The 20,810-nt window shown below is 61.2% G+C and overlaps 2 protein-coding genes across 2 annotated transcripts; both read left to right on the forward strand.

The window, feature by feature from the left end:
• Positions 1-514: 514 nt before the first annotated feature.
• Positions 515-3,477, forward strand: TMEM278 (transmembrane protein 278). The gene is made up of 2 exons (XM_002750183.6): positions 515-1,037; positions 2,192-3,477. The coding sequence occupies exons 1-2, from the start codon at positions 756-758 to the stop codon at positions 2,423-2,425; spliced, it is 516 nt and encodes a 171-aa protein (XP_002750229.1). The 5' UTR covers positions 515-755; the 3' UTR covers positions 2,426-3,477.
• A 6,054-nt stretch (positions 3,478-9,531) lies between these two features.
• VWA1 (von Willebrand factor A domain containing 1) lies at positions 9,532-14,385 on the forward strand. Its single transcript, XM_002750195.7, has 3 exons — positions 9,532-9,645; positions 10,686-11,243; positions 12,714-14,385. The coding sequence occupies exons 1-3, from the start codon at positions 9,573-9,575 to the stop codon at positions 13,418-13,420; spliced, it is 1,338 nt and encodes a 445-aa protein (XP_002750241.3). The 5' UTR covers positions 9,532-9,572; the 3' UTR covers positions 13,421-14,385.
• Positions 14,386-20,810: the final 6,425 nt, after the last annotated feature.

Raw genomic sequence — 20,810 nt, forward strand, 5'->3', positions numbered from 1 at the left:
CCACTGTACTGCAGCTTGGGTGACAGAGTAAGACCGTCTCAAATAAATGTCAGAATTGGGAGTCACTTTCGGGGAGACTGATTGGGGTTTTGCGTGGCTGGAAAAAGTTTTGTCCCTGACTGGAAATGATGGAACACAGATTCTCCTCCTGGAAAATCTGCCTTTCCTCTGCTTGGGTTCAGATGCAAGGGTGCCCCGCTGCCTACTCAGTGCCTGCATGTGCAGGCCCCACACCCTGTGGCTCACAAGCATCCTGAGGGGCCCTCTCATCCACACTGCAACCCAGTGGAGGACGGGCGAGGTGTTTGGATGAAGGAGCAGTGGGGCCGGGGCTGGGAAGTGGGGTGGGGGCCCGGCCTCCAGGTGGCAGCTACTGCCAGGGCAGCTGTCAGAGTCAAAGCCTTTGAAATGAAGTCTTTGTGTTGGGGAGCTGCAGAGGGGGAGGGTGGGACAAGGAGGGAGGAGGCCCCAGTGGGGAGGGCCCTCGAAAGGCCTGCCCAGAGCATCAGGAGCCGGCAGGGGCTGGAGACTGGAGACTGGCCGGCTGGAGTTGCAGTTGCCTGGCAAAGGGGAAAGAGGTGGGGGTGTGGCTCTGGGGCAGACATCAGGCGGGACCTCCCTAGCCAGGGTGCAGGGTCTGGCTGGGCCTGAGGACGGGCTGCTGCCGGGGGTGGGGTTAAAGATCTTGTAGGCTGGCCAGCTTTGCTCAGTGCCTGAGCACCTACGTCTCCCCGCAAGTCTGCAGCAGCAGGAGCATGAGTGAGCAGGGAAGGGAGACAGAGATGGAGGAGGACGAGGGAGGTGGGGCTTCGGACACAGCACCTATGCTGCCCCGGAGACCTCCCGACGACCAGGCCTCAGCCCTGACATGCCCAGGGTGGCTGGGCCTGGCTGCCCGAGGCCTCGGGCCCCTGCTGCTGCTGGGCCGGCTGCTGGCTGGCCTCCTGCTGCACCTGCTGCTGCCCGCCACAGCCTTCCTGCTGGTGCTCCTGCCCGCAGCGGCCATCGTCTACCTGGGATTCCTGTGCCACTCGAGGGTGAGCCTGCACCCCAGGGGTGGGGGACTTGCTGGGGTCCTGGGCATCCCTGGGGCTGAAGGCCACTGTGCCCCTTCCAGCATCACTCCTTGTCCTCGGAGACACGTGTGCCCCTCCCTGGCAACCCCTTCTTCCAAGCACCCCCACCAACCACAGCCAGAGAAGGGCTTTTGTTTTTCAGCCAAGGGACAGCTCTGTCCCCTCCCCGAGGCCTCCCAACCTTGTACCAGGGGCCACCAGGGCCTGGACAGCTGGGTGGGGGTGGGGAGAAGAGGGAGTTCCAGGAAGAGAAGATGAAAATGTTGTCAAACTTCACTAACCCATAGCCCCCAGCCCCTCCCCAAACACACACAGCCCCTCCCAGGCCCTGCTGTCAGCGCTGGGCTTCACCTGCAGAGTGGGCTGTGGCCTGGTGTGGGGCAGGGACTTAGGCAGATAGCCCTAGACCCCTTTCTGCTGTCATGCGGGCTGGCACCAGCTGGTGCCCAAAGAACTCAGAAGAGCAGAAGCGGGCATAAAGGGCCAGAGGACGCTGTCTCTGAGTTGCCCCTCAAGGGACCTACTTGGCCTTTACCCTCTGAGTCCCAGATCTGTCCACCTGTCAGCATTGCCTGGTCCAACCTCTCCCCGCCCTGCCCCTCCATCGCCGTGGCCCAAATCCTTCATCCCCTCCATCGCCCCCTCCTCTCCCCGCCCTGCTCAGCCCCACCCTGGACCCTCTATCGCCCACTCCGCGCTCTCCCGCCCTGCACCCCACCATCTCCCATTGCTCGGCCACTTCATCCTTTCCCCATCCGGCTACCTCTCCCCTCCCCACCCTCCCATCCATTATCGCCCCGCCCTCCTAGCCCCGCCCCGCCCCCGCTTCCCTCCTTCCACCGCCTCGCCCCCTCCTTACCCCGCCACGCCCCATCCACACCTCGCCACGCGCCCTCCTAGCTCCACCGCGCCCCCTTCTCACCCGCCACGCCCTCCTAGCTCAGCCCCGCCCCCTCCTCACCCCGCCCCCTCCTCACCCCGCCCCGCCCCCTCCTCCGTCCACCATCCCTCCCGCTCCTCACCCCGCCCCGCCCGTTCTGCACCCCGCCCCGCCCCCTCCTCCCTCCCTCCACCGCCCCGCCCCGCTCCCCACTGACCGCCCGCCCGGCCCCCAGGTCCACCCGGCTCCCGGCCCCCGGTGCCGCGCCCTGTTCTCGGACCGCGGCTCCGCGGCGCTCATCGCGTTCGGGCTCCTCTCGCTGCCGCCACTGCTGGTGCTCGCCTCAGCCGTCCGCGCCCGCCTGGCCCGACGCCTCCGCCCGCTGCTGCCTCCGCCCGCTTCGACCCCCGGATCCCGCCGCTCCCCGGGGCACCCCGACGGGGAGGGGCAACTCTGCGCCTGGGTTTGACCCGGCAAAACCCCGGGAGGCCTCCGATCGCGTGGCCCGGCCCGGGAGACTGGGTGTCGCGCCCGCTCCTGTCCCCCCGGCTGCGACCCCGGCCTCCTCCGCGCAGAGCCCCGCCCCGCCACGGAGTGGAGGGGAGCACAAGCGGGGCAGGGCCCAGCCCGGCAGGCGGCTCTCCGGAAGGGCTCAGGCCCCAGCCTCAAGGCCTCCCGCACCTGCCCAGGCCCCAGCCTCCAGCGTCCAGGGCTGTGGAGCCCCCTGGGGAGACCCCCAGGCTCGGCCAAGCTTAGGGTTCCAGCAGGGCTCAGCCTGTGGCCAGGCTCGCATTCAGATAGGCACCAGCATCAGTCCACTCTCTCCGGTAGCCTCTGCCATCTCGTCTGTGACTTTGGTGCTCCTAGGAGTGCCTGCTCTTACCCGCCCGGTCAGGTGTAAGCCACTGGTCCACATCGTTCTCAGCTCCGGATCAGGTGTAAGCCACTGGTTCACATCGTTCTCAGCTCCGGAAATCCTTCAACCATGATCTCCAGTTTCACCAGGAATTCCTTCTCCACACCCTCACCTTTTCCTTTTACCCTCCTCATTGTCTCCTCCATCTAATCTGCTGATTAACTCATCCATTTTATCTTAAATTATTACGTTCACATATGCACACCAGGCACCTTGGCTCAGGCCTGCAATCCCAGCACCTTGGGAGGCTGAGGTGGGCAGATCACTTAAGGCCAGGAGTTTGAGACCAGCCTGGCCAACGTGGTGAAACCCCATCTCTACTAAAAATACAAAAATGAGTCAGGCTTGGTGGCGTAATCCCAGCTATTCAGGAGGCTGAGGCAGGAGAATCACTTGAACCCAGGAGGCAGAGGTTGCAGTGAGCTGAGATGGTACCACTGCACTCTATCCTGGATGGCTGAGCAAGACTCGACTCTGTCTCAAAGCAAAAAAAAAGGTTAATATATCTAAAAGTTACATCTGATAGTTTTAGATTTGTATGATCATTTTTTATAGTCTGTTGGTACCTGCTTACTTTTTGAATTACAGTATCCGCATCTTAAACATATTTCACGTATAGTTATTTTATATTCTATGTCAAAGAATTCCAGTTTCCTCGTCTTTGGGGCTCTAAATCTGTGATTGGTTATTTCTACCAATTCTTATCAATACCATGGTGTTTCTCTGAACCTTTGGTAATGTTCAGTTGTCAGCCGTTATCTGTGACAATTCTGAGGCCCAATTTGGGGATGCTTCCCTCCAGAGACTATTCCTCTTTTACACGTGAGACCACACTGCACCCCCTCGGTGACCCTTGAGTCCCCTGGTTTAGCAGCCTCTATGCAGAGAAGCACACTTCTTCCCTGGCCACAGGCTGGCTCTCTGTCCCTGTGTGTGTCTAGGGAATTTTCTGCTTTCCCAACCAGTTCCCTTCACCATCCAGGCCTCCTCACTACTCCATCTGTTTGTTTACTTAGAGACAGGGTCTTGCTCTGCCACCCAGGCTGAGTGCAGTGGTGAGCTCATAGCTCCCTGCAGCCTCGACCTCCTGGGCTCAAGTGATCCTCCTGCCTCAGCCTCCCAAGTACCTGTGGCTACAAAGTGCATCACCACACCCAGCTACTTTTAAATTTTTTGTAGAGACGGGGTCTCATCGTGTTGCCCAGGCTGGTCTCAAACTCCTGGGTGCAAGCAGACCACTCGCCTCAGCCTTCTGAAGTGTTGGGATTACAGGCGTGAGCCACCCCTCTGGGCCTTATTTATTTTTGCTGTTTAATTTTGGGGGAGGCTTGGAGATACTGACTTTCTTGGAAGCCCAGCAGGGGCTATTAAAAATGTGTGCTCACAGTAATTTATCCAGAAGTTGGGTGTAGCTGGAAGGTCTTTTAAGGGATCTAGTACATCATATTGCCAGCAGGGCTCAGCCTGTGACCAGCAAGGTCTGGGCTCCGTCTGGGGCCAGGGTCGAGGCTCATTCTGTGGCCTTGAGCAGAGCCCGGTGTGTGGCTGGGTCAGGTCCAGCAGAAGCCCCAGGGTTTTCCAGCCTCCATCTGAGTCCAGCTTTGATGCCTTTCCTGGTCAGACAGGAGCTGGGCCAGTGGCCAAGCTGCCAGCATGGCTTCCCCTGGGCCGGGCTGCCACCTTCCTTCCCCTCCTGCAACCAGGGATTGCAGATGAGAGCTCTCCAGGGAAGCTCCTGGCAGAGGATCCGCCTGGCCCCAGAGCTGTGAAAACAACAGCTGGGCCCGGTGTGGGTGGGGAGGCTGAACGAGAGGCCGGTTCCCTTGGCTGCTGGGCAGGGGCTTCTGTCCTGCACAGCTGCCTCAGGCACCTCTTTCCAAAGGTGTATCCAGCTTCCCAGGCCCACTCCGAGGCCCCACACCATCAGGGAGGTTGAGGGCACAAAGCAGTGATGCCTGGCCTCAGCCCCAGCTGCATGACCAGCTCACAAAGGAACACCTTCGAGGCCTGTGGGTTGTTCAAAGAGGGGTGTAGGAATGTGCCCTGGAGAGCAGAGGCCTGGCTGCAGAAGAGAAGCCTGGAAGGGGTGATGCAGGAAGGCCAGAGCCCGAGTGCCTGCCGGGCCAGGGGCCCCACCCCCAGGGCAGAAGCAGGCCTGGCCCAGGGCAGAAGCAGGCCTGGCCCTGGCAGCTGGCGGGAGGCCGCTGGTTCTTCCTGGCACTGTCCTTGCCTGGCCTCTTTGGTGGGTGGCCAGGCAAGGACAGCCTCTAAGTGGCTACCTTATTGGCCATCATCTGGGAAGCCAGGAGGGGGCAAGAAATGAGGGGGATGTGGGGCCCTCTTCCAAGGTTCCCCTCCTCAAGGCCCAAGGTATGCAGATGGCCTTCACCCAGCCCTTCTAGCCCTGTCTGGGCAGGACCCCACCTAGACCTCACAAATCTCTCCCAATTTTTGCCCAGCATGGTGCCCATGATGGAAACCACTCCCTACCCTGCTTCAGGGCCCTGGGTCCCCAGGCCCGCCCCCACCCTGAGGGTGCCTCTCTACCTCTTCCCCCAGAGCCCCTCCCCTGACCTGAGGGCCAGGAGCGACCTCCCTCTCCCTGTGTTTCTACTGCAGCTGTCCACTGGCCTGGCGGCCTGAACTCCTTGGGTGGAGGAGCCAGCTGCAGGGTTGCTGTGGGGACCTCTGCCTGACGTTCTTTGCCAATGGCTGGGGCCCCTGCCCCGCCCAAGAGGGAGCCCAGCGTGTTCCTGTGTGTGCATTTGTGCGTGTGTATGCGTGTGCATGTTTGCGCGTGTGCATACATGTACATGTTTGTACGTGTGTGTGCCCGTGGCTGTGCCTGTCCCATCTGCGTCCCCATCATGCCTCATGCTGGGGCAGGGAGGCAGTAAGGACCTCACCTCACTGGGGACTGACTAGGGGTGAGCTTCCCACCTTGCCCTGTCATTTCCTGATTTGGAAAACATTTCCTGGGAGCACAGTTGTTGCTCAAGACTGAGCAGCTGGGGACCATCAGACGTGGCTCTCTGTCCCTCCAGCCTGTGCTGGCCTGCCCCCACCCCCAGGCCTATAAGCTGGGCAGGCTTCAGGGCAGGAACTCCCTGGGGTGAGTAGGCCATTCTGTGGGCTAAGGCCCCTTCTCCCAACCCCACCCTAGCTGCCTCTGGGGAGCCCCCTGTGGTGTGTGGCCAGAGGTCAGTCCCTCCCTGCTGCCTCCTCCCCAGCCCGGTCCAGGCCCCTGGGAGTTTTGGGTCTGCCCAGGGCTGTGGCCTGAGCCTGTCTGGACCTGTCTGGAGAGGGGGTGGCATGTGGTCCTCCTCTCCCTTTCAGGGAGGGGTGTCCCAGCAGAGAGGCAAAGTGAGGGGACCCACACCAGGAAGGGGCTCCGCTGTTGGGACAGGCGGCCACACAGGCTGGAAACCCTGGGACATTAAGGCCCTGCTGTTCCTTCTCTCTGCTGGAAGGCTCTTTCTCGAGTACTCCTTGTGTTCGTGTCCCCAGTAACCCCCTGTTCTCACAGGGAAACAAGTAGACCGCATCTTTTTGCGTGGGCACGGCCCACCCCTCCTAGCCTGGCAGTGCTGGCCCGGCGCCTGCGTGTCCCCAGCATTGAGACTGGGGTGTGGCCGTGCCTAGCACACAGATGACAGACGAATGGACAGACACCCCCTGCCCAGGCTGCTATCCACCAGATGTCTGCCACCCCAGCTGCCACTGGCACGGGGGACTGACTAGGGGTCAGCTCTGGGGCAAGAGGGGCAGGCCTGGGCTCCTGGGAAGTGAAAAGTGAACCCCCGAGGCCCCCAGGACCTGCCCTCAGGCCCTGGCATGTCCTTGACCCCATTGAATAGTTGGGTCTAGGAGCTGGGTGGGCACTGCTCTCTTGGCAACCCCTGCTCTGCCCCACTTACTGTTTGGGAGTTCAGGCACACCCCAGAGCCGTGCCTCAGGCCCGCACCGATGCCCCTCACAGCCCCTTCCCGTCTCTGTTCCCGGGTGTGCATGACATGTTTGTGAGATACACAAAAAACAGCAACAAAAGGCCCTGGCTGTGGGACTGGGCGTTCTGCCCTCGGCTTGGGTCAGGGGTGGGGTCAGAGGCCCCCGGAGTTGCCCTTTTCCCTGGGGTCAAACATGACTACAGCTAGCTGGGGACAAAAGGCCCTTCTTCTTCTGCAGAAGCTGGATTGTGCGGAGGAGGGAGCATTCCCAAAGGCGGGTGGGGGCAGGGGCGGTGCCCAAGTGAGAGCAGCGTCCCAGCTTCCCGGAACCCCCTCCACCTGCCTGCAGACAGACCAGCAGGCCTGGCTGGCTCCAGGAAGTGAGGCAGAGGGACTCCCACAGCCCAGGCCAAGGCTGTGGGGGCAGGGCAGCCACAGCTACTCCAGGCTGCTCTCTACCTGTGGGGCCCCAGCCCACCAGGATCAGGCCGGGGCTGTGCCTGCAGAGGGCAGAGGGCTCGGGTCCAGGACCCACTGTGATCTGGCCTGACCTGCCCTTGCCTCTGTGTGTCTTTCCCCAGGCCCTTCTCCCTGGAGAGTAGAGGCTTCCGGCTGTTATATTTGTGCTTCCTCCACTGTCTGCCTCAAGTCCGGCTGGGGGCCTGACACTGCACCTCTGGCTGACCCCATGCTCCCTGGGACCCTCTGTCTGTCCACGTCTCTCCTCTAGGGTGAAGTCAGTGGGTGGGGAGGGGGATGTGGGAATGAGTGCTGAAGGCTGAGTGACATGGCAGAGCGGAGCATGGGGCAGAGCTGATGGGGTCTCCCAGCAAGAGGGCCTCCAGGCAGAGCTGGGAGCAGGGCAGGTGGCTGAGCTTGGCCCAGGCTGGGTGGAGGCCAGGCCTCTTGTGCCTTCTCCCGCTGATGGTAAGCTGGAGGGAGGAGTTCGGCAGCTTCCTTGAGGGCCTGAGTCACAGCCAAGAAGACCTGCTCACTTTTTCCAGAAGTGAGGAAAACTTCCCCCTCAGCCCAGGAGGGCAGGCCGAGGTGTGACTGCTGGGCAGGGGTGGGGGACAGTGGGCCCTGGCTGTGAGCAGAGCAGCCGCCTACCCATGGTGGGTGGCCAGCTCTCTGCCTACCTGGGTGCCTCCGCTGGGCCTGCAGCTGGCTCCTGGTCAGACCCCAGGTCCTCCAGCTGCTGCTGCCTTGAGCATCATCTCCACAGCAGCCCTGGGGGCTGGGGCCCTGGCGAGGCCCCTCGGAGTGGCACATCTCGAACTCTGGGAACCCAAAGTCCCCGCTCTGGGCCCAGGCGGAAGCATCAGGCAGTCTCTGGTCCCTGCCAAGGCCTGAGGTCTGTGGAGCCCAGCCAGCACCTCTACTGCCAAGATCCCTGGTGGGGGGGCAGGGGGCGCCACGGGGACACAGCTCTCCCTTGTTCCTACCGCTGGCTCCTCAGACTCAGCTCCTCAGCCTGCTGCTTCCTTTTTTAGGCAAAGTAGAGCTCTGGCCGGTCACACGCCCAGGGGTGTCTCACCTGCCTGAAAGGGAGGAAGGAAGGCCACAGAGCCCCATCCGCTCTCCTGCGGCATCCTCCAGGAGAGGGTGGGGAGGGAGGGGACATCCGGGCAGACACCCCCCTATGTCCCCCACCCCTGGCTCTGAGCTGAGGAGGCTCCGGGAGAGGGCCATGGCTACTCTGAGGGAGGGAAGGCTTTGCTTCTTGGGAGGGTCAGGGTGGGGTTCTCCTAAGCCTCAGCTCCTGTGCAAGGGACACCACCAGCCCAGTTCCACCTGAGCCGGGCAAATCTGCCCTGGGGGCCACTGTCCCTCAGGACTCCCCCTGCAGCCAGCCATCTCTAGTCTGGGCCTCGCCAAGACCCCGAAACCCAAGAGCTCCTGGCTCACCAGTGGGCCCCTGTAGTCCTGCTGCGGTGTGTCCTGGGTCCCGGGTCTGGGCCCCTTGTTGGGTAGGGCATATGGGTCCCAGGCCAGGCTGGTCACACTGGACAGGGCCTGAACCAACCATCTCCACTCCCATGCTTCTTCCTCCAAGAAGCCCTGGTAGGGTGGGAGCCTCGAGTCTCTCAAATTCCTGCCTTCTGTCCCCTTCCAAGGCACTGTGTCCTTCTAAGTTCCACCCCAAGGCCCTTCCAATCCCTGCTGGTCAGTCCCTGGGACACATGTCCCAGTCCCTGAGATACCTACCCGCCCCCAGCCCCCACTCCAACGCGGTGGCCAAGGTGAAGCCAGGGCCTGGGCCCGTAGCGGGAACGTGTTTTTTTGGTGCCGCTGTCAGCCCCTGGGGTTCTCTTGGGCCTGACTGCAGGGACCCCAGCACCCAGAGTCACGGCAGTGGCGGGCATGGGGAGGGCCTAGCTTGGGACCTCCCTGCTCAGCTCCCCTGGCTGGGGATCGGAGGTGGGTGGAGACAGCGGGACCCACAGCCTTGGCCAGGGAAGAGAAAGACTGGAGGGTCTGTGCGTGCCCACGCGTGCGTGCCTCGGTCGAATCTCGACTGGTGCTGCGTGTTCCTGCGTGTCCCTGCGTGTTGGGATCCGTTCGCGCGCGCTTCTCCGGAGTCTGCGCACGTGGCCCTCTGCTCGCGCAGGAGGGCGTGGGCATGGCCTCGGCGTGGGTGTGGCTGCTCAGGGCGGGGTCTCCCGGGGGCGGGGCCGGCCTGGTCCGCGCCGCGACGCGCCCTGCAGCCCCGAACGAGCAAGCTGCCCACCGCGCCCCGTCCCTCGCGCGCGATGCTCCCCTGGACGGCGTTTGGCCTGGCCCTGAGCTTGCGGCTGGCGCTGGCGCGGAGCGGCGCGGCGCGCGGTGAGTGCGGAGGGTGGGCGGCCCGGCTGGGGCTGGGGCTCCTGGTGCCCGCTCTGCGCCGCTGCCAGCGCAGGGCCGTCGCTATCCCCGCTGTGGGAGGGTGGGCAGGCGGGGAGGCTGCGGGAGCCGGGCCCGGGCGCTGGCGGAGCGTCCTGCTCACCTGCGGCGGGCGGCCCAGGTGCTCCGGGCAACACCGCCCGTGAGTCCAGGGGCGTAGGGGCCGCCTGGCCCGCGTATCTGCGGGACAGGAAGAGGGAGATGATGTCCGTCCAGGGGCCTCCCCTGCCTCAGTTTCCCTACCCTTGAGAGGACCCTTAGTGAAGGGATGGTAGGGAGGTTGGAGTCGCCCCATGCACTGGGGAAAAGCGCAAAGCCCAGACTAGAATTGAGGCACGCTGGTGCCCTGGCTCCGTGGGGAGGGGGTTGGGGGAGCTTAAGCCCCACGCCTGGGGTGCCGGGAAGAAGGCGGAAGCCTGCGAGGGGTTGGTCATGCTTTCAGGCTGCTGGTGGGTGTATCTTGCTGTCTGAGTCCAGAGGGGCTGGAGGATGGAGACCAGGGGAGGGACACCACTTGTTAGGTGGGGTCTGGGCTCCGGCCTGGCCATCCCAGAGTGCTTATTGCTCAGCCTCCAATACCCTCCCCTGCTGCCCTGGATGCTGAGCAGTGGCTGAACTCCAGCCTCAGGCCGCTCCTCTGAAAGCCATGCCCAGAAGGAACAGCCCCGCTGCCCAGGCCCATTGTCACCACCTGCTTGCAGGGTGTGAGGAATGGGAAGGTGTGGGGCTTGGAGTGGTGAGTCATTCTCTCACAGATCAGATACCAGCCCAGAGAGAGCCCTAGGCCCCATGGCCAGTGTGTAGAGTGAAACCCCCAAAAGCACAGGCCTCTTGCTTGGCTCAGAGTTCCTCTTTCCCCCAACCTGGGACCTGTGGGTGAGGGCAAGCACTCACTTAAGGAAAGCTGAGGCCCTGGGGGACCCCGCCTTGGTGTGGGTCTGTCTGGGGGCCCACACCTGAGGCTGAGCACTCCTTTCCCCCAGGTCCCCCAGCATCAGCCCCCGGAGGAGACCTGATGTTCCTGCTGGACAGCTCTGCCAGCGTGTCTCACTACGAGTTCTCCCGGGTTCGGGAGTTTGTGGGGCAGCTGGTGGCTCCTCTGCCCCTGGACACCGGGGCCCTGCGTGCCAGCCTGGTGCATGTGGGCAGCCGGCCGTACACTGAGTTCTCCTTCGGCCAGCACAGCTCAGGCAAGGCTGCCCAGGATGCGGTGCTCGCCTCGGCCCAGCGCATGGGCGACACCCACACTGGCCTGGCCTTGGCGTATGTGAAGGAACAGCTGTTTGCTGAAGCAGCAGGTGCCCGGCCAGGGGTGCCCAAGGTGCTGGTGTGGGTGACAGATGGCGGCTCCAGTGACCCTGTGGGGCCCCCCATGCAGGAGCTCAAGGACCTGGGCGTCACCGTGTTCATAGTCAGCACCGGCCGAGGCAACTTCCTGGAGCTGTCGGCCGTTGCCTCAGCCCCTGCAGAGAAGCATCTGCACTTTGTGGATGTGGATGACCTGCACATCATCCTCCAAGAGCTGAGGGGCTCCATTCTCGGTAAGCGGGACGAGGCAGGGTCCAGGGGGCCCTAGCTGGGAGCCGCAGGAGGAGAGGCTGGGTTGAGACTTGGGGAAAATCTCTGGTCTGCAGAGCAGCGGCCAGGGCCTTGGGGCTGCGGTGCCTCTGGGGTGCAGGGCTGATCGAGCAGCTTCTCTGCATGCTCTCCACTGGGTGACCCAGGCGCCGTACTGAGACGAGGGCAGGCTGGAGTTGCCACTTCAAGGCGTAGCGCCCTGCTGACCGGTCCAGCCCAGACCTGGAGGCCCCATGGAGAAGCTTCCCAGGCTGGGAACTCTGCAAGTGGGGAACACGTACTCCTGTGCATGTTCACCGCATCTGGAGCAGGGAGAGCCAGGAAGGTTAGACACTGCCCCCCAGAGCACAGGGCAGCTCTCCCGGGTGGGGACAGCCACTGAGGGCTTTGAGCTGCTTTGGACTGCAGGCCCACTATGAGGATTTCCTGAGAAGCCAGACCAGGGAAGGCCTGAGGCAGGAGCTGAGCAGCTCCATTGGCTTTTTTCTGGACCTCCCTGCCCCAGCTGGACCCTGAAGGAGACGGGCTGGAGAGGAGGAACCTGGTCACTGGCTCGGCCGGCTGTAGCCACTGACATGCCACTAACCACGGTTCTCACCAAGTCTCCGCCTGTGGGTTAATCATCCACCCAGAGCCAGAAGGGGTTGGATTGTGGGTTGGGGAGAGGTGGAGGGCCTTCCCCAGGGACGTCTGACCCCTAGTGGCCCCCTGGGTCACCTAGCACAGCTGGGCCTGGCGAGGACCAGGACGAAAGGGTTCCTTCAGCAGCCAGGAAAAGCCAGAGGCTACAGTGCAGAGGGGCCAGGCAGCAGGGTGGGGGCTTGTGGAAAAGGGGCATGGTCTGAGGGTGGGGGGTGGGAGGAAAGTGAGCCAGGCACCCAGCACTACAGGAGGGTCCTGATGACTAACCCAGCGCAGACATTTCTGAGCCTCACCACAGCAGGGTCACTCAGGGGCCATGTGGGGCTTGGCGTCCCAGGCCCAGGAATCTCCGTCTGGAGTACCCCACCCCACACTCTCCTGGGGACCCGGGGCAGACAGGGCCTGCAGCTCAGGGAGCCAGGCTGAGCTCTCACCTGGGCCTGGCCACTTGGGCTGGGGCTGGTCCTCTGTTCTCAGGCACCACCTTTGACCCTGCCATCGGTGAGGACCTTTGTCCTGGTCACTGATCTGGCCACTGCAGCTCTCCACAAAGGACTGGGATTGGGGCTGAGGGAAGCAGGGGTGCTTCTGACTGGGTCTGAGGGGGCTACACCCCTTCCTCCTTCCTCCTCCAGCCAAGGCACATTCTGAGAATCTGCAGCATTGGCCGAGGGGCCCCACCTTTCCTAGTGGGGCCTCCAATCTCCAGAACTTCCGCATCAGTCAGGGCTGCCCTCCAGGTGCGGAGGAGGAACTGACCCCTGTCTTCTGACCCCCGGCACCACCCACAGACGCGATGCGGCCGCAGCAGCTCCATGCCACGGAGATCACGTCCAGCAGCTTCCGCCTGGCCTGGCCACCCCTGCTGACTGCAGACGCTGGCTACTACGTGCTGGAGCTGGTGCCCAGTGCCCAGCCGGTGGCCGCGAGACGCCAGCAGCTGCCAGGGGACGCCACAGACTGGACCTGGGCCGGCCTCAACCCGGACACGGACTACGACGCGGCGCTGGTGCCTGAGTCCAACGTGCACCTCCTGAGGCCCCAGCACCTGCGAGTGCACACGCGGCCAGCTGAGGTGGGGCCGAGGGTCGGGGTCCCGGAGTCGGGGGCTGACCCGGCCCCCACCCAGCCCGCGGCCTTCCCCGCCCCGGCGGAGGCCGGCCCGGAGCGCATCATCATCTCCCACGCGCGGCCGCGCAGCCTCCGCGTGAGCTGGGCCCCGGCGCTGGGTGCGGCCGCCGCTCTCGCCTACCACGTGCAGTTCGGGCCGCTGGAGGGCGGCGCGGCGCAGCGCGTGGAGGTGCCCGCGGGCCGCAACTGCACCACGCTGCAGGGCCTGGCGCCAGGCACCGCCTACCTGGTGACCGTGACCGCCGCCTTCCGCTCAGGCCGGGAGAGCGCGCTGTCGGCCAAGGCCTGCACGCCCGACGGCCCGCGCCAGCGCCCACGCCCCGTGCCCCGCGCCCCGCGCCCCCACGCTGGGGGCCGCGAGCCGTGAGCCGTGAGCCGGCGTGCCCGCCCCGCCGAGAGGGCCAGCGCCAACCTGTGGGCCCGTGTCCCGAACCCAATGCAGAGGCGCCCAACGTCGAGGTTTTGCCCGGGAGACGACGGGTACAGGCCCGGCCTTTACCCACGTGGACCCCGGGCAACCCAGGCCCTCTCTCTCCCCGCGGCCGCAGGGCTCCCTGCCTGGCGCCTGACCTCCAGGGCTCGGGCCTCGCCTGGAGGGACCTCGCAGCAGCTCCGGCCCATCCCTGCCCAGAGTCCGTCGTGGTGTGGACCCGTGGGTGGTGTTGAGAACATCAGAGATAGGACTGTCCAGGGAGGAGCCTAGTCAGACTCCCACGTGTGAAGTAGGCCCAGCCCCAGGTGGCAGGGCTGGCCTGGGGGAAGGCAGCTTGGGCCCTGTGTGTTGGTAGAAAGTGGAGGGAATCATGGCAGAAGCTGGCCCAGGTCAGGTCTCCAAAGGCTTCTGGAGAGAAGGGCGGGCGGGTAGGAGCACCGGGACGCTGATGGTGTGGCCAGCAAGCTCAGGGGGCCCGGAAGGCAGTGCCTGCTGGGCACGGTGGCCCTGCCTTCATTCCCAGGACGCCAGCTGGGTCCAGCTAGCAGCCACTGGGAAGCACAGGAATGGGGCAGAGCCAGGCATTCAGGACCTTGTGGACAGGAGGCAGCCCCCCCACCGGAAGCCTCCCCTATGGGGGGGCACTTCCCAGGGCTGCAGGGAGGATGCTGTCCAGGGAGATGAGGTCTCACCATTCGTGGAGGTCCCAGTGTCCTCTTTTGGCTGTGAGGGGTCATACTCACTGCCCTGGGGCCCAAGGGCGAATCGTCCAGGGTGGGGGTGCCTGGCTAGGTGCATCCCCCACCCCCCCCAGGACCGCAGCATCATGCAATGCTCACCTCGACTCTTCCCCACTAACGTCCCAGACTTTACAATCCAGTAAATCAGATGTACACCCAGCCTGCAGTCTCGTTAAGATGCTTTACTCATCCACAAATACACCAGCCATGGACAGGACGGCTGGTGAAGGTCTCCATCTGTTGGGGTGTCTGGGGAGAGGAGATGGAGCTATCCCCTCCCTGGACCAGGTCTCCTTGGTCTCTCTGTGCACCTTCTATTCACGGAGCCTGGGCCCTTCTCCTAGGGCTTGGCCTGTGGCAAGTGGCTGGAATGCAGAGGACAGGGGGCTGGGCCCTCTCTGCAGGGACATTCCCACCGCAGCCTCTGCAGCCACCCACAGCCCTGGGCCCAGCCCCGCGAGGGCTCCCTCTGCTGGCAAAGCCGCACTCTGCACCACGTGGTCTCCCCTGCCCCTTTCCCCACGTGGACTCCGCCTGACCCCAGGAACTGCAGCATTGAGGTGGTCTCAGTCCCTCTCTTGGACCTGGTGGGCGTTGTGCCAGGGGCCACCTTCACGACATCTGGCCTTGGCACGATATACTCAGAACCCGGCTCTGTGCATCTCGTAGCCCCACTGGACACCCAAGGCTGCACTGCCCACTGGCTGGGTGTGGTCACCATTCGTGGAGGGCCAGCTGGGGTCAGGCTCACCACCCAGAGTTTGCCCTCGTGTATGACGATGCCTGAATCATGGGATGCCCCCTGCCTGTGTGTGCACTGGGTGTGGGTAGGGGGACTCTGCTGGCTGGTCATTGGGGTTCTCCTGAGCTCCCCTCAACCCCCAAGTCAGGCCACGGAGGCCTGAGCAGGACCCGTGGGCTGTGTGTGTTGCTGCTCACAACTGCACTGCTGGTCAGCAGGTGGCCAGGGTTGCAGGCCTGGGACTTGGCCCCACCTCCTCTCGAGGGCTAGAATCTCCTGCATGCAGCCTCTGCCCCCACCCTGATCTCCAGGATAATGACAGATCTGAGCCCATGGTTACCCGAGAGGAGATGCCCCCTTGCACTCTGAGCCCAGGGCCTACCAGAGCACCCTGCGGGTGGCTGCAGAGCACCGGAGGCTCATTCCTGACAGTCAAATTCATGGATAAGCTCCACCTCTGTAATCCCGAGGGCAGAGCCAGCAGGGGAGGGGGCCAGCCACAACCCTGCTTCCTCATACCAGGCTGGCAGAGGCTCTGCCTCCTCTCTGCTCATCTCTGGACACCAAGGCCCAGCACAGCACAAGACCTCACGGGGAGAGTGAAAAGGCACTGCCACCTCCATCTCCATGCCAAAGAATGCCCCTTCCTGAAGCCCTCGTGAGAAGTGCTGCCCTTTATGTAGCCCCAAGCATTTTAAAGTCTTTGAATCTGAGGGTCTGGGTGCGGTGGCTCATGCCTATAATCCCAGCACTTGGGAGGCTGAGGCGGGAGGATCACCTGAGGTCAGGAGTTCGAGACCAGCTGACCAACATGGAGAAACCCCGTCCCTACTAAAAATACAAAATTAGCTGGGCGTGGTGGCAGGCACCTATAATCCCAGACACTCAGGAGGCTGAGACAGGAGAATCACTTGAACTCAGGAGGTGGAGGTTGCGGTGAGCCAAGATAGTGCCATTGCTCTCCAGCCTGGGCAACAAAAATGAAATTCCGTCTCAAAAAAAAAAAAAACAAAAAACAGGAGACACACAGCTAGTACACTGGAGCTGGAACTGATCTTCCTAAACTGTCCCCTCTCCAGCAGAAGGCTGTCATGTGGGCTGCGCTTTGGGAACTGGACTTGGTTTATTACGGTCACTATGGAAACAGGGAGGCAGCAAGCTTCCCTGGGTGGTTCCTGGCAGTGTGGCCCACTCTTGGACACCCCACCTCAGAAACCTGCACTCAGACCCCAGGTGTAAGAGCCCTGTGCCAAAATTACAGGTGTAAGACACCACACCTAGCAAATTTCTTTTTAGGAGTATTGCTGTGTTACCTAGGCTGCTCTCAAACTCCTGACCTCAGATGAATCTCTTGCACTGGCCTCCCGCAGTGCTGGGAGTGCAGACAGGAGCCACGGCACTCGGGCTACCTGCTTCTTCTGTTTGCCTCTCATGAATCAGTGCACCCTGGGGAGCCCTGGCAGGGGTGACAGGTTTCAGGCAGCCCTGCTTCTGGTGGGTGCTGGGAGGGACCAGCAGCCCAGGGCCCTACACTGGACACTGTGGCTCAGGAGGGCCACGCTGGGAGCTCTTGTCGAGGCTGTGCCAGGGCCTGCCCACTGGGGAAGAAGTCCATGCTGGCTCAGACTGAGACGAGAACTCGTGGGTCCTTTTGGAAGCTGGAGAGAAAGAATGGGAATGGGACCAGCCCCTCCCTCCTGAAGGCTGGGCCCCCTGAGAAGAACAAGACTGCAGAGATGTGGGGGGCTAGCAGTGAGCTTGTGACCACACTCTCAGGTGTAAGAGGGCACACTTCTGCATGGGCATTGTCCGTGGAAGACACGTAGCAGGCCACTGCAGCCTGGGTCCTGGGAAGCCCTGGGGCGGGGTCACTGGGGGCCGGAGGCCACATTGGGAGGCCACTGTCCTGGCATACCATGCAGCTCCCTGTCCCCAGAGGTTTGGTCAGATGCAGAGAGCTCAAAAATGCATGCACTGCCTGGATTCTGGGAGTAGAGCGCTTCATCCACTGCCTGGGTAGGGCTACTCTGGGACTCCAGTCCCTGTTCCTGCTGGCCATGGCTTCTGGAGGCAGCTGGGTCATGGTCTAGGCTCAAGGTCGGGCTGGAGGCCAGGCTCTCCACCTGCATCTTCGACTGCACGGTCACTCCTCCAGGTCTTCAATGCTGGAGGACTCTCCAAGACAGGAAAACTTTGCTTTCGGGGCAGGGCTGGGTGCTGGGGTGGGTGGAGGAATCCCATCAGCAAGACAGCACAGTGCAGTGCAGAGAACCTCATACCTGTCAAGTGAACATAAAATGCTTTCTTAACTTTGTGTCCTTAGGAAGGGGAGGGGTGTTGGTTTAAGGAGCAAACAGAAGAGCACCCTCGGCATTCAGCTCCACCGCAAGGAGACCCCTGGGACCTGCCACGCCTAGAGAGAGGCACTTCACCTCTCCTTGCTCTCTTTTTCCTTTTAGAGGCAGGTTCTTACTCTGAGCCCAGGCTGAATGCAGTGCTGTGATTATAGCTCACTGCAGCCTCAACCTCCCAGGCTCACGTGACCCTTCTGTGTCAGCCTGTCCAGTAGCATGGCCCCACAGGGTCCTAATTAGCCCCAGAGGCCTGCACCACCACGCCCAGCTAATTTAAACAATTTGTTGTAGGCCAGGTGTGGTGGCTCATGCCTGTTATCCCAGCACTTTGGGAGGCTGAGGTGGGTGTATCGCCTGAGGTTGGGAGCTGGAGACACCAGCCTGACCAACACGGAGAAAAACCGTCTCTACTAAAAATACAAAAAGCTGGACGTGGTGGTGCATGTCTAATCCCAGCTACTTGGGGGGTAGGAGAATTGCTTGAACCTGGGGGGTGGAGGTTGCGGTGAGCCGAGATCGTGCCATTGCACTCCAGCCTGGGCAACAAGAGTGAAACTCCATCTACTAAAAATACTAGTCAGGTGTAGTGGTGCATGCCTGTAATCCCAGCTACTCAGGAGCCTGAGGCAGGAGAATCCCTTGAATCTGGGAGGTGGAGGTTGCGGTGAACCAAGATCTCGACACCACTCCAGCCTGGGCAACAAGAGCAAAACTCTGTCTTAAAAAAACAAACAAAAGAAAAAGCCATGTGTCGTTGCTCACACCTGTAATCCCAGCACTTTGGGAGGCTGGGGCTGGTGGAACCCTGGAAGTCAGGAATTTGAGACCAGTCTGGCCAACATGGTGAAATCCTATCTCTACTAAAAATATAAAAATTAGGCCAGTATGGTGGCAGGTGTCTGTAATTTCAGGCACTCAGGAGGCAGACGCAGAGAATCACTTGAACCTGGGAGGCAGAGGTTGCAGTAAACCGAGACTGTGCAATTGCACTCCAGCCTGGGCAACAAGAGTGAAACTCTGTCTCAAAAGAAAGAAAATTAGCCGGGCCTGGTGGCACGTGCTTGTGGTCCTAGCTTCTTGGCTTGGAGGATGAAGTAGGAGGATCACCTGAGCACAGGAGGCAGAGGTTGCAGTGAGCTGAGATTGCACCATTGCACTCCAGCCTCGAGAACTAGACCTGTCTCTAAATAAGTAAATCAAATTGGCCGGGCGAGGTGGCTCACACCTGTAATCTGAGCGCTTTGGGAGGCCGAGGCGTGTAGATCACCTGACATCAGGAGTTTGAGACCAGCCTGACCAACATGGTGAAACCTCATCTTGACTAAAATACAAAAAAATAGAAAAATTCGCTGGGCATACTCTGGTTTCTCTTCAGATCAAAAAATGAGCTGGGCATGGTGGCAGGCACCTGTAATCCCATTCACTTTGGAGGCTGAGGCAGGAGAATCACTCGAACTCAGGAGGCAGAGGTTGCAGTGAGCCATCGTGCCACTGCACTCCAGCTTGGGAGAGAGTTCCAGACTCCATCTCAAAGTAAAATAGAACCAGAGACTTGATGACAGCCATGTTGGTGGGGGGGGGGGGCATCTGGCTTTCGCAGCAGAACTCATTTGCTTTTTCTTTTTTTGTAGAGATGGGGTCTCTCTTTGCTGCCCAGGTTGGTTTCCAACCCCTGGACTCAAGAGATCCTCCTGCCTCGACCTCCCAAAGTGTTGGGATTATAGGTGTGAGCCACTGTGCACAGCCCTTTTTTTGGAAACGTCTTGCTCCCCCAGGGTGGAGTGCAGTGGCACAATCCTGGCTCACTGTAACCTCCACCTCAGGGTTCAAGCAATTCTTGTGCCTCAACCTCCGGAGTAGCTGGGGTTACAGGCGTGCGCCACCACGCCCAGCTAATTTTTGTATTTTTAGCAGAGATGGGGTTTGACCATGTTGGCCAGGCTGGTCTCAAACTCCTGTCCTCAGGTGATCCACCCACGTCAGTCTCCCAAGGGGTTGGGATTACAGGCGTCAGCCACTGTGCCTGGCCGGCAATTTCCGGTTTTCTTTCTTTTTAACATGGAGTTTCACTCAGTTGCTCAGGTTGGAGTGTAGTAGCACAGTCTCAGGCTCACTGCGACCTCTGCCTCCTGGGTTCAAGTGGTTTTCCTGTCTCAGCCTACTGAGGTGCTGGGATTATAGGTGCCTGCCACCAGGCCCGGCTAACTTTTTGTATTTTTAGTGGAGACTGGGTTTCACCGTGTTGGCCAGGCTGGTCTCCATCTCCTGACCTCATGATCCACCCACCTCAGCCTTCAAAAGTGCTGGGATTACAGATCACAGACGTGAGCCACAGTGCCTGGCCCTGGCCTGGTTTTTCTCTTCATCTGGTGAAAACAAAATCACAGAATTACTCTAGGATTTTGATTTTTTTTTCCTATTTTTATTGTTATATGTGAATTTTAGGTGCCGCAAAAGAAGCAGCACTCGAATGTAATTTTTTTTTTTATTTGAGAGTCTTGCTCTGTTGCCCAGGCTGGAGTGCAATGGCTCGATCTCGGCTCACCGCAACCCTGGCCTCCGCCTCCTGGGTTCAGGCAATTCTCCTGCCTCAGCCTCCTGAGTAGCTGGGGTTACAGGCACGTGCCACCATGCCCAGCTAATTTTTTGTATTTTTAGTAGAGACGGGGTTTCACCATGTTGACCAGGATGGTCTCGATCTCTTGACCTCGTGATCCACCCGCCTCGGCCTCCCAAAGTGCTGGGATTACAGGCGTGAGCCACCGTGCCCGGCCCTAGGCTAATTTTTTTATATTTTTAGTAGAGACGCAGTTTCTCCATGTCGGTCAGGCTGGTCTAGAACTCCCGACCTCAGGTGATCCATCCGCCTCAGCCTCTCAAAGTGCTGTGACTGAAGTGGTTTGGTGGGAAAAATGGATGTGGAACAGGTAACTAAAGGTGACTCAGGTCAAAGCAGGTGATCAGGATGAGTCAGGAAGGAGCAGGGGACCTGGGAACAGATGTGAACTACGTAGAACTGGTGGAAGAGGCTGTGTATTGAAACCATGAGGAAATTAAAGTTTAAAATGGAGGACAAAGAACTGAACGTACTGACAAACTGATTCTTTGAAAGGAAATTTAGAACTCATTGTATCCAACATTATTCAGGCTTAAAATAGTTTCCAATCCAGTGGGAAAAGTGACTCCACGTAATTCTGCGAAGTCAACCAGTTCCATTGAGGAGAGAGCCGGGAGCTGGGAGCGCGCGGACCGTGGGCTCCGGGGCGGCGCAGCTCGGGCGCCCCGTCCCCGCACCGCAAGAGGAGCTCGCCGGCCGCGCCCCGCGAGCTGCGGAGCCACCGGGGAGGGGAGGAGGCGCGCGCGTCCCAGCTCCTCCTCGGGCGCCTCCCGTGAGCTCCCGGCGCCGAGACCGTCTCGGGTGAGGCTCCCGCGGCTCTTTCCTGCATCGGGGACTCACCGCGGGGCGCCCCGCCGCAAGCGTCAAGAAC

The sequence above is a fragment of the Callithrix jacchus genome, chromosome 7 (genome assembly GCF_049354715.1).
Source record: "Callithrix jacchus isolate 240 chromosome 7, calJac240_pri, whole genome shotgun sequence".
In the NCBI taxonomy this organism is placed as follows: domain Eukaryota; kingdom Metazoa; phylum Chordata; class Mammalia; order Primates; family Cebidae; genus Callithrix; species Callithrix jacchus.